The sequence below is a fragment of the Aotus nancymaae genome, unplaced genomic scaffold, assembly GCF_030222135.1.
Source record: "Aotus nancymaae isolate 86718 unplaced genomic scaffold, 86718_ANA_hifiasm-v0.15.2.pri h1tg000025l, whole genome shotgun sequence".
In the NCBI taxonomy this organism is placed as follows: domain Eukaryota; kingdom Metazoa; phylum Chordata; class Mammalia; order Primates; family Aotidae; genus Aotus; species Aotus nancymaae.
The window spans coordinates 24,380,558-24,393,374 of NW_026988438.1; the positions used below are offsets into that span (position 1 = coordinate 24,380,558).

General features: G+C 42.2%; 1 protein-coding gene across 3 annotated transcripts in view; it reads left to right on the forward strand.

The window, feature by feature from the left end:
* Positions 1–4,871: 4,871 nt before the first annotated feature.
* AOAH (acyloxyacyl hydrolase) overlaps positions 4,872–12,817 on the forward strand; it is a 196,896-nt gene continuing 188,950 nt past the window's right edge. The window contains exon 1 of one of the 3 annotated variants that reach the window (XM_064380450.1): positions 4,872–5,380. In XM_064380450.1, coding sequence (XP_064236520.1) covers positions 5,254–5,380 — 127 coding nt within the window. In that variant the 5' untranslated portion in view covers positions 4,872–5,253. The remainder of the gene's footprint in view (positions 5,381–12,817) is intronic. The other 2 variants (XM_012461274.2, XM_012461275.2) reach the window with 2 other exon arrangements.

Below are 12,817 nucleotides of genomic sequence, written 5' to 3' on the forward strand. Positions count from 1 at the left end.
TATTTATTTTGTTTTATTCTGTTATGTGCATTGAAAATTAACTCTATGCTTTGGAGGGTTAGGTAAAGGTAGCTTAATCCCACCCTGCCCCCAATTTGTAGCATATGTACATCTAAAGCCCTCCCCAAGATATTATACTTGCTAATGCCTGAGGTATATGTTTGCATGGCCGTTCCACCTTTGCACTTGTTTCTACTTGTGTCTCCTTAGCTCTGTCTTCCTCTGATTCAAACATCTCAGCTTCCTCATTGGTTTCCACAAAAAGCCATTCACATTCTGGGCAAAGCATCATTTCTCCCATGCATAGCACAGCAAACTTACAAATTTATATAAGACCTTCCTATTAGCTCTGGTCTTGTTGCCCCCACTCCACCTCCCAACACTTCTCTCGTGGCTCTTTAGCCAAGAAGAATCTGGTATCTCATCAGTTTCTGCTTCTCCCTTCTCTCTATCCATTCTCTACTCTTATCGCCTCCATGTGTCCAAATTCTTCCACATTACATAAAAAAGCAATTCACTCGCCATGGCTCCTTTCCCCAAACTTTCTACCAGGTGCCCAACAGGCAAAAGAACTTCCATTTAATATAATTCATTGTCTTTAGAAGAAAATTGTGATTATATATGGCATACTTTTCCCAATATATGTAATGTTTCTAAATATTGAATGAAAGTGTCACAAAAACCCCTTTCTTAATGGGTGTGAATATATCTCTAAAATGGCTATCATCAAAAAGACAAAAATAACTGATGGTGGTAAGGATGCTTTGAAAGGGCACCACTAAAACACCGTTAGTGGGATTAGAAATGGTACAGCCCACTATAGGAAACAGTATGGAGTTTCCTCAAACAACTAAAAATAGATCTAACATATAATCTTTCTTTTGAATACATACTACTGGATATGTATTCAAAAGAAAGAAAATCAGTATATTGGAAAGGTATATTGACATACTTTGTAGCATAAACTCATGTTTATTGAAGCACTAGTCACAGTAGTCAAGATATGAAGTCAACTTAAGTGTCCATCAACAGATGAATGGATAAAGAAAATGTGTTACATATAAACAATGGAATACTATCTGGCCACTAAAAAGAAGAAACCCCTGTCAATTGCATCAACATGGATGAAACTGGAGGTTATTATGTTAAGTGAAATATGCCAGGCACAGGAAGACAAACTTTGCATGTTCTCACCAATTTGTGGGAGCTAAAGAAGTTGATTTCATGGAGGTAGAGAATAGAGTGATAGATACCAGAGACTTGGAAGGGTGGAAAAGGGTGAATAAAGAGACATTGGTTAATGGGTACAAAAATACAGTTAGATGGAATAAGTTCTGGTTTTGAATAGCACAGTAGGATGACTCCAGTTAACAACAATTTAGGATATATTTCCAAATAGCTAGAATTTTAAATATTTCCAACACAAAGAAATGATACGTCTTTGAGATGACGGATATCCTAATTACCATAATTTGATTATTACACGTCGGATGCACATATCGAAACGTCACATGTACACCAGAAATATGTACAGTTATTATGTAGCAATTTTTAAAATATTGATTTAAAGACATTCCCCCAAAATTTCAATGCTGCCTGAAAAGAATAATGTGAATTCATTGTCTGCTTCACATTCATCTAACCGTTAATATTGTGTTTTTAAATTCATCTTGTCTCTCTAATTCTCACAGTTTTCTTTAATATTGGCATTATATGCCCTATTTTACAGTTAAAGAATTGGTGTTCTGAAAGGTGGAGCAGCTTGCCCAGGGCACACAGCTACTAGGAGGGGAAGCCACTATATAGGACCCCTATACTGAGCCCAGAACTCTTTTAATGAGCCCCCATGCATCCTCAGCATGGGTTAATTTACCCTATCCTTAGCAGAGAGCAGAAGCAGAGTAGAATGGGGCTAGTATTAATAAGCTCTGACCCAGGAGGAGAGGAGCAGCAGAGAGCCTGAGTTTGGTAGATGGGAACTGAGGACTACTATACACAGTCCTGGGCAGCCAGGAGTAACAGGGCAGTGTGGACCTGGGCCTTAGAGAAAGGATAAAGCCCAAGACAAGAGGTGTGTTGGTGACAGCGCCAGCTTTTACAGGATCTCCCATCACCCACCTCTTTTTTTTTTTTTTTTCTGATTAAGGAACTTGCTGTAGATGAGACGGTTGAGGCCAATGCAGGTCAAAAAAACACTGAACAAGCTAGACCGCAGATGCAGCACTTGGGGATCACAAAACAGCCTCCTGTGGCACAGGGGAGAGCAGTGGTTTGAATAGGAGCTCATTGAGCGAAATCAGTAACAAAGTGCTTCTCAGGAGAAATCTCATTTTCAAGAGCAGATTTTGTGATGATTCAAAATTGGAATATCTGACAGTGGGGGCCTACAGGGGAACATTCTCCAGGGCCTGACTAGTTGTTGTAAACCACAGGTAGGTCCAGGGCTTTTGGGGAAGCTGTGCAAAGATCCCGAGTCATTTGCACTCAGTACTTGATGAGCAAAGGCAGCCCTGTCAGAGGCAATGATATCAGCCAGTGTGAAGGACACCTGTGCAAATGGGAGGGTCCACCCCATCCTGGTGATGGAAAGGGATGTTCTGTTTGGTGGTCTGTGCATGCATGTACTTTGTTGCAGCTTCTGTTGGCAAAATCACTTTCTGGTTTCTGCATTCTTCCTTTGATCTTGCACAGTAAGAACTCGCCCTCCAAGCATGAAAATTTCTTCCATTTACTGAAAACCTATGTGCCAGGTACTACTATGGCATACCCCTACAAAGTAGATAGTCTCACTCTCTTTTCCAGCTGAGAACTCTCACCTCTGGAAACAGGTTGGGACTTGCTCCAATACTGCACAGGTAAGTCAGTGATGCCCACTGTGACCAGCCCCAAAGCCTGAGCATAACAGAGTTTCAGGGCTCCATATCCCTGGGATGGTTGTGAATGGCACTGCCTGGCCCACATACATGCAAAGAAGGGCATAAAACTTGTACTTCGGCATGCCAAGAAATTTCTCTCCCTCTGAGTGTTTCCAGACCTGCTCACAGGTATACAGGGAGACCAGGAGAGCCTCAAGAGGCCCAAAGCCTGTGTCGCATGCTCTTCCAGAAGCCCCCGAAGAGTCCTCACACATCTATGGATTAGACAGACTAGACCACGCACTCCTGGAGTGCTCAAGCATACCTGGAAGGTATTTAATAAATGCTGCCTTTTTCCTATCCTTGCCATTTCCCATGTATGACATGTTGGCCTATAACTACCATAGGTGTCTTGGAATTCTCTTGAAGCTGGCCTGGGGTGCAGATTTCATTGCACTCCCACTAGGGTCATAGCCAGATGCACTAAGCACTTACTTCTCACCAGCCATGCTGCTTTGTAGTTTGGATACGCCCTCTATTTGAGTGCTTCTAGCAGTGCTGTGGAGTAGATATCACCATTACCCCAATAGAAAGGAGCTACTTGGGAGGCTGAGGTGGGAAGATCACTTGAACCCAGGAGGTCGACACTGCAGTGAGCTTTGATCACATCACTGCACTCCAGCCTGGATGAAAAAGCGAGACCGTGTCTCAAAAAAAAAAAAAAAAAAGACACTGAAGGGGGGAAAGTTACATCATTGGTCTAATAATACATTACTCAGAAATAAACAGTAGATATGTGATGTAAACAAGAGCCTTTCAGTCTTCACAATCTGGGTTCCTAAGCAGTCCTTTAGTTAGCCTCCCTTGGATGTCTCTGGAACTTCTCTAGGCCACACCCCTCAGGTGATCCTAGTGACCTGAGGGACTGAGGCAGCAGCACTTTAGACTCAGAAGAAGTCACAGATTGATGGGTGACCCAAGATACCCAACGATATCCTCAGTATCGGGCTAGGGGCGTAACTGGGGAAACACTGTGACTTGTGCTATCTCTGCTGCAGGTCTGAGAATTGGATCCCCATCAGTACTTGTAAGACTAATGCCTGCACAAGAAATCTTCAAACCATAAAAATTGGTATTTCCTACATCCTGGAAAGGATGCTACTCTAAAACTTTACCTGCTACTCCAAATGCTATTTTTTTTAATTGCTAACAATTTAGATATCTTCCATAATGTTTCAAAATTTGTAAATAAGCTCCCTCAGAGCCGAAGCAGAGAGAAACAGAATCACGTGACCTCCCACACTTATCTAGACTGTGGTACTTTGGCCCTGTCCTCTTATCTTGTCTGAGAATGGCATATGACTTTGTTGTATCCTATTTTAGAGCGAAGCATTTAGGTTATGTGTCTTTTACCTATTATCTGGTTCCAATTTTTTTTTCCCCTCAGAAAGACAGTGTTCAGTTCTCTTCTTCAGAGCGGAAAATCAGTCTCTTAACAATGAACAAATCATCCACAAGTAGGAAATGTAAATGCACTTTGAAATTCGAGAAAAAAGATGCATTGTGCACAGGCAGCCTAGCAAATGTGAATTGATTAATTCTAACCCACGTTCTTTCTCATTAGATCTAAAATCCCACCATGCTGACTGCCCATTATTTTCTGCATTGCTTCTCTTCTGCACACCAAATGAAAGGCCCTGACCCTTCAAGGAATAACCCAACTTCTCCAGAGGAAAGATATTATTTGACCAGAATATTCTTTAACAACAAAATAAGGAGAACAACCTCACCATGTAGAGCTGTTTAAAACAAGACTAAGTAACTTCTGAATGTAACCACTTACAATGCCTACAATATGTGGGTGCTGCTGATCAAATTGTTAAAGGGTTGTGTGCTTGTGGCTTAGTTTTTTTCTTTTTCTTTTCCGTTTTAGCTTTAGTTTTGTTTTGTTTTGCAAGAATGAAAGGGGAAGGGCCTCTTGACCAACCCAACAGATCAGTTCCGGCAAGCCTCGAGGCTCCCGTGGTTTATGGTCACTGACTTCAGCCAGAGAGCACGGAAGTTGCTGCCACTGTGCAACTCGGGTTTTTTGTTTTGTTTTTTTTAATCCTGCAGTTTTTAGCTCAGCAGAACTGCACACCAGGGACTCTCCCCAGCTCTTCGTGTGTGGCTCTCTCAGGGTCCCACAAGAGCAAGCTGTGGGTCTGTGAGTGTTTATGTGTGCTTTTATTCACTTCACACTTATTGAAAAGTGTGTATGTGAGAGGGTAGGGTGTGTGTCAAAGAGAGTGAGGAAGAGAAGGAGAGAGAGACCAGTTGATTCTGCGACCTCAACTCCAGTGTCCCTCAGCTGGTAGCTTCTGGAGCCAGCTGATCACTTGGGGTGCATAGCTCAGAGATGCAGTCCCCCTGGAAAATCTTTATGGTGGTGCCTCTATTCCTTCTTCCTCCCCTTCAGTCCTCGGCCTCTCCACCCTATGAAGACCAGTCCAGGCTCAGCCACTCCAATGGCCACACCTGTGTAGGTATGTAAATAAATATTTTTGTATTTTTTATATAGACATAACAATGGGGTCCAATACTTTGTTTGCATAATCAATAGCATGTTTGATGATATCAAGAGTTGTAAGATTCCAAGTGGTACCAGTAACCTCACTGACATAGAAAAGTGTAGAGTCTAAGGGTTGACATTGACACTGCATATATCTATGTGAATAAAAAGCATATGAGTTTAAATTGGGCATAAAACTCTTCCACCTCATTGGTGATTGGAATTTTTGCTTCTTGTGTAGGCAACTATTATTTCAGGCTATTTTAACCTGAAATTTTTACTGCTTTTCATGGGCTTTGACCTCAGACAGACACATCTGAGTTTGAATCGCTGCCCACCTCCTACCCTTCTCACCCATTTCTTACTCGCTGGAAAACCTGGAGCAATGTACTTAACCCTCTCCAAGCTTCTGCGCCCTTAGTGGTGAACTGAAGCTAAGAGCCACCTCATAGGGGTATCGTGAAAATTGTGACCATGCATGTAAGTCTGTGGCATTTGCACACGGTAAGGACTCAACCATCTTAGCTTTCTTCCATCTCTCAGAGAATCCAAATTTGGCGATCACCTGGAAACGCTGAGCACTGATATGGCTTCTTGGCTTATCTTTTAATGAAGTGTTTTATTTCCCAAGTTTTTTTTGGATGACAGTAGGAAGTAAGGTAAGATTGTTGATATTCACATTGTAGCTCTCATAACATGGGAATTCTCATAGCAGTGGTGTTATTTAGATGGTGCAGTCCATAAAGCCACATAGACTCAGAACTCCGAGTAGTAAGTAATTGCTCGATGAGCAGACCTCAAAATAGAATCCTAGCTTGAGAAGCCAGGAAAAGAACTCTAGGATAAGTTTGGAGGCCACATGCTGCAAATGGAAAATCTTGACACAGATTCTGACACTTAATTTTTTCTGGAGACAATATGGAAAAATATCTGAATTAGTTCTACTTCCTCAAAATCATGGCCTCAGTCATTGTACATGTTAGGAGATCCACCTTGACTTTCAAAGTCTTGTTTTAATTAAGACCCAGATTCCCTGAGACTCTATTTTCCAGAGACCTAGAAGCAGAGGTATGGCCCTTTGAATCATGCCTGGGAGATCATCCTCACCCAGCATTTGGTTTCCTTAAATAATTATTTACCACCCTTTCATTTTTCTCAAAACAAAATCCTAATGCCTATCAAATGGAAATACACTTGAGAAAAGCTCAGATGAAATCAGTTTTACTTCTGGGTTTGTTGCAAACTAAATGTTTGAGTTTGGGCACCTTGTCAAACCTAAGATCCTTGGACCTTGGCTTCAGTAAAATGGACAGGAGATACTCATTCCTTTCTCTGCCCTGTTCTCAGTGAGGTCATAGAGAGTAAAAAGGAGGTGTTGGGGGGATTTCAGGATAGGGTTGTTCTGGTTTTCTATTGCTGCATCAAAAATTACAATAATAACCATCTTGTTGTATTATGATTTTATGGGTCAAAAATTTGTTCAGATCTGGCTGGTGATTCTTCTCCATGTAGAAGTGACTGAGGTTAGGAGGTGGTGTTCACATGGTGGATTGATGGATCTGGGACTGACAAAAACAGTTTCACTCACATGTTTGGCACCTTGGGGGTGAGGGAATGGCTAGACAGTTGGCTCATCTGGAGTGCCATCAGAGTGCCCACATATGGCAGTCTTGGGTAGTAAGCCTTTCTCCTTGGCAGCCTAGGAATCTCAGAGAGAACTCCAAAAGACAGGAGCTAGAAGTTGCCAATCTTTCAAATTTTGGGTCTGGAAACAGGCACAGCATCGCTTGCCATCCTCCATTGCTCAAAGTATTCACAGGTTCCTCCATCCAGACTCAAAGGTAGGGGGCATAGACCCCTCATTTTGATGGAGAGGGTCTAGAAATATGTGGTCATCTCTGTGATTCACAGAGGTTCACTTTGGTTACCCACACAAATTCTCACGGCCCCAAGAGCTTGGAGACTCTGTTGTTGATTAGGTTTGAGGATGATTTAGCACCCATTTTCCCAGCAACTCATAACTTCTTCTGGCTAACTCTGCCTAGGTGACTTACTCACCTGTTGTCATAATAGCAAGAAAGGGGGGTGCAGGAGGAGTCCAGTCTTGTGGTGAACACTTTCTGAGCCCTGCCTGTGTGCTAAGACAGGTGCTAAAGGTAGTCTAACTTGGTGCCTCACTGTTGGAAGTTGGCTTTTTGAGGAGACAGGATTAGATATGTGTGTGCAGGGGAGTTTATTGAGGAGTGCTCTTGATCAGCAAGAGAGGAAGGCAGTGGGGTTGGCAGGGTGAAGGCGGGCTGTGCTGCAGCCATAAAAGAAGGCCTAGGGGATCCCACTGAGAACTCTGGAACTAAAATAGCTCTTCAGAGTTGTCCTGAAGTCAGTTCCGGTCTTGGAATTCCCACATCAAACAGTCTCTGGATGTGACCTAACCCCAAGGGAGAGCTGTAATTTTCAGACATCTCTCGTTGGTGGTGGCAAATCTGGCAAGGGACTGACTCTGATGTTAATATCATCCTTCAGACCAATGGCTCCGGAAGCTGGGGAGCAAGTGTCTCCTGATAGGGAATCCTGGGGTGTACCTACTGAAAGGGCTGCATGTGGGAAGCGTCTCAGGAAGCAGTGAGGTCCGCTCTCTCACAGCTGGTGGGAAGAGGAAGAAGTATGTGGAAGAGGGGACAGAAGAGAAGGAGTTGTTGATTGTAATTCTTCTAACTCTACATTTGTTGCCAACACCCTAACAACTTTCTGACAAAAAGCAGGATTATGTGCCCTCAAACCCTCCATCAGAAAGGCGGTCCCCAAACATTTCCATGCACTCATTCCTCACATGGCCACTGAATATGCAAACCCTGTGCCCCGAGCCAAGGATAAACAGATGAAGGAGAAGAAGGATTTTTAGAATGTCTGTCTGCAGGAAATTCACTGTCCAGTTTAGAGGAAAACGAGAACCTGGAGCCTTGTAAAGATTACAGTCCTTTAAAATGAATGTTGAACTGGGCCCTTAGTGCCCTTGATAATACCCTTCCTCTAGAACTCTTTAAACTGCCAATGCCGAGCCAGCAGAGCCCCATGAAGTGCAGGGCAGAGACTCACAGCTTGGAAGTGGGCACTGTGGACTTCATAAAGCTTCCAGGGGAAGGTGAAGTAATAGCTTCGGCAAAAGGGAAAAGAGTGTTTAAAACTTCAGAATTTTAGAAACATTTCTACCTGAATATTGCTAGTCAAATAAGGAAGCCTCAGTTATCCCAAAGATTCTGTTGCATTCACTTGCTTGCTGAAAGACCCTGGGCCGTAGAAACCTTTCTGAGCAAAAGTTGATTAGGCAGCTGGATTTCTGATCATCCCAACTTAAGCAAGAATGATTCATATATTTTTTTTAATAAAGACAAGGTTCTGCTCTATCACCCAGGCCACAGTGCAGTGGTGCGATTATAGCACACTGCAGCCTCAATAGCCCGGGCTCTAGTGATCCTCCCACCTCAGCCTCCCATGTAGCTGGGACTAGAGGTACACGCCACCATGCCTGCCTAATTGTTCTATTTTTATTTTTGTGGAGACAGGAACTCACTATGTTGTCCAGACTGGCCTCAAACTTCTGGGCTCTAGCAATCTGTCCGCCTCAGCCTCCCAAAGTGCTGGGATTATAAGCATGAGACACTGTGTCCAGCCCTCTTCATTTTTGTTCATTGTCAGCTTTCAGTTGCCATTCCAACATAAATTCTTACCTTGATCATAAAAGGATACCCTTGCCTTGATTTATAAGATCATAATAACATAAAATATTTGTATCACCTTCCCAACTCATGGAAGAAGTTCTTCCTTCCTGTTTTCCTCAAGGTCAACTGAATTAGGTGGGTTTCATCCATTTTTATGAAGATTATTGTTGAGTAATCATATTTGTTGCTTACTCGTAAAGTTTGTTGTGCTACTGGTCTCCTCAATACTTCTCCAGGGGATAGTACCTTCCATCTTTTAGTTGAATGTGGACTAACTGGAGTGACGCCTGGAGAAAGTCACTACAACCAAGTGCTCTTCAGCCACACAAATTACACTTGCAAGTTAATAGTTATAATAATCGCCAACATTTATTGGACACTGACTGTGTGATAAGCCATCTTCCGAAAGGTTTACGTGTATTCCCATTTAATCATTACAATGACCTTATGAAGTCTGTATTATCATTATCCTCATTCGGTAGGTGAAAAACAGAGACAGAAATAAGTAACTTTGTTCAAGGTTACCTACCTGGTTAAAACTTGGCTTATTCCTTACTTTAATTGTGATTATGTTATTATTGAAGTGATTAAATCAGGATAATATATTTCCCCATATTGTGTTAAGTAACAGTTTTATTGAGAAATATAATTCACATATTATAAACTTCACCCTTGTTTAAAAGTGGTGTTTAGTATATTCATGACTTGTGCATTGATCATCAATATCTAATTCCAGAATACTTCATTGCTCCCCTCAAAAAATGCAGTTCTCTTAACAGTCATTCCCCATTTCCTTCTCTCTATAACCCCTGGAAATTACCAATCTACTTTCTGTCTCTATGAGCATTTCACATAAATAGGATAATACAAGACATGGCCTTTTGCTAGAGGCCTTTTTGACTTAGCATAGTGTTTTCAAGGACCATGCCTCAACCTTACTTCTCCTTACAGCCGAGTAACATTCCATTATATGGACATATCCGATTTTGTTATTCATTCATTGTAAATGGACATTTGAGTTGTTTTCACTTCTTGGTGATGATGAATAATTCTGCTATGAACATTCATGTACAAGTTTTTGCGTGGACATGTGTTTGCATTTCTCTTGGGCGAGTACCTAGGAGTGGAATTCCTGGGGCATATGGTAATTCCATCTTTAACATTTTGAGAAACTGCCAAACTATTTTCCAAACAGCTGCACCATTTTACATTTCTACCAGAGGTGGATGAAAGTTGTAACTTCTCCACCTTCTTGCCAACAGTTAGTTATTCATCTTTTTGCCTATCACCATCATAGTAGCTGTGGAGTGAGATCTCATTTTTGGTTTTAATTTGCATTTCTCAAAGGATAATGATGTTAGCATCCTTTCACGTGCTTGGGGACCACTCGTATATCTTCTTTGAAAAAAGTTTCTATTCAAATCTTTTGCCCCTTTTTAAATTTGACTTTTTACTGTTGAATTGTAAAAATTCTTTGTATATTCTAGATACAAGTCTCTTTTCAAACATATAATTCACAACTATTTTCTCCAATTCTGTTTCCTTCCTCCACTTTCATAATGGTGTCCTTTCAAGAACAAAATTTAGTAATTTTTATGGAGTCCAGTGTATCTATTTTTTTCTTTCGTCTCTTGTATTTTTGGTGCCATAACTAAGACCTATATTTTAAAATTGTTGCTTCAGCTATTGGATTTCTCTTGTCATATGCCTATTCCTTTATCTTATTTCCCAGACACCGAGTTCCTCACCACCAATATGGGAACCAGGAGCGAAATTCCTGGGGTTGCAAATAACAAGAATCAACTTAAACTAGGCTAAGCATAAAAAAAGAAAAAGAGAAAATTTGCTTGTGAGAATTCTAAGAGTGAATTTTAGAATCAAAAGAAGAAAACAGCCTTAAAAATTAAGCTAGGAAATAAAAAATGTTGGCTGCCAGGAACCCAGAGAGTTCTCTCTCCTGGCACCTTGCCCTGCCAGGAACCCAGAGAGTTCACTCTCCTGGTGCCTCTCCACTGCCTCCATCTCTATCCCTACAGACCAGCTGGTTTAATGCTCTCCACCCTTTGGCCAACTAATGGCTCCCACAAGCCCTGAGTTTGTATGCAGTAGTTCAGTCCACAGAACTAAGTTCACCTTCTGGTGGTCAGTCCCAACTTCCCAGCAGAGAGAATCTGAGCTAAGTCTTTAGTCCACTGAATAAGGGACAGGTGTGAGTGGGGAGAGCTCGAGGTACAGATATGGCTGCCAGACTCGTGGAGTGAGGGGATAGCTCTCACCGAAGCAGGGTATTGTTGTGACTGGAGAGATACTCCAAAAGGAGCCCCCACAGAAGTTACTGAGCTATTGAGCCTACATCCCCATCACAAACAACCCCTGCTTCAATCCTAAGGAGCAGCCCTACAGTGGGGAACCAACCAGAAGACCAGAGGATGTGGTCATGACTGTATTCCCAAAGCAAAATTAAGCTGTGGAAAGCCCCAAGGTCCCTTCCCCAGTTTACCGTATTCGTTAGCACTGAACAGTACATCCCATTTGAACACTAAGCAAATGCAGGTTCAACTATGCTTGAGCAGGCTGTGCCTCTCTCTGCCACTTTTCAAATGTTGCAGAATCAGTAATAAGACGTGTTCATTTTTGCAAAACACCATTTCTTTACGTGGGTGATTTAGGGGGAAAGTAATCCTTATGTTTCTAAGTCATTGACATTCAAATTAATTCACTGAATGTTGACTTTTTGAAAAGCACTGTTTGGTACTCAGGAAGCTTTTTAAAAGGTTAAGAAAAAAGCTGACTTTTTCCCTTATTCACATTTGGTTAAATATAGAGTGCCTTCAGTGTCAGGTTGTAATCCCTCTCCATACCCACATACCACACACAGAGTGGTCCAAGATGACTTCATAGTTTGATTGATGAAAAGACAGAGGTGGCCTCATGATTTCAAGCCAATGTGAGCGATAAAATAAGTATCACTGACAAGAATAGGAAGGATTTAGACACAGCCAGCAGAAGGTTGAAAATTTATTATCACAACTTAGATACACAGAAATTTCATGCTCTCTATTTCTCTATAACTGAACGCTTGTTCATAAGACACTGTTTCTGCTGATAGCAGAAAACATTTCATCTTGCCATTTATGTGGTTAAATTTAGTCTCCTTTGGGTAACTCAGCTTCTCCTCTTCCTTCCCTCCTCTGAGAGGGTTGATCTTAGTTCTCCAGGAGGACTTACTCGTTACTCTGATGTTCACGGTTCTCAGCCTTTGGAGGTAGCCTCTGTCTTCAGCCCTAAGAGTGCCAGCAATTGAAGCTTCGGGGCTGGTGGGGTTCATGGTCTTGGCTCAGCTGTGCAATCTGGACAGGGGCCCCACATCTGGCCCACCACACGTTTCACCCTCACAGGCCGGGCAGATCCTTGGGTCCCGCTGGACCACCCCTGTTCCCTGGACACAACTGCTGCCCTCTGCACGTGCCCTTCACTGTGGCATTCCCATACGCTCTCTCTTCTCCATAATCCTCTACCTTTATTTTTAAATTATCATTGCATTTAACCCCAACCTTAGCACAAAGGGTAGGTTTCTGATCATCTGACTTTTCCACCACCCATCTGCCTTTCTCTTTCCTGGTTTGCTCTGAAGTCAAAACCTGAAGAGAAAGACCACAAAGACACTCTGAGAAGGGTCTGTGACTTTGAGT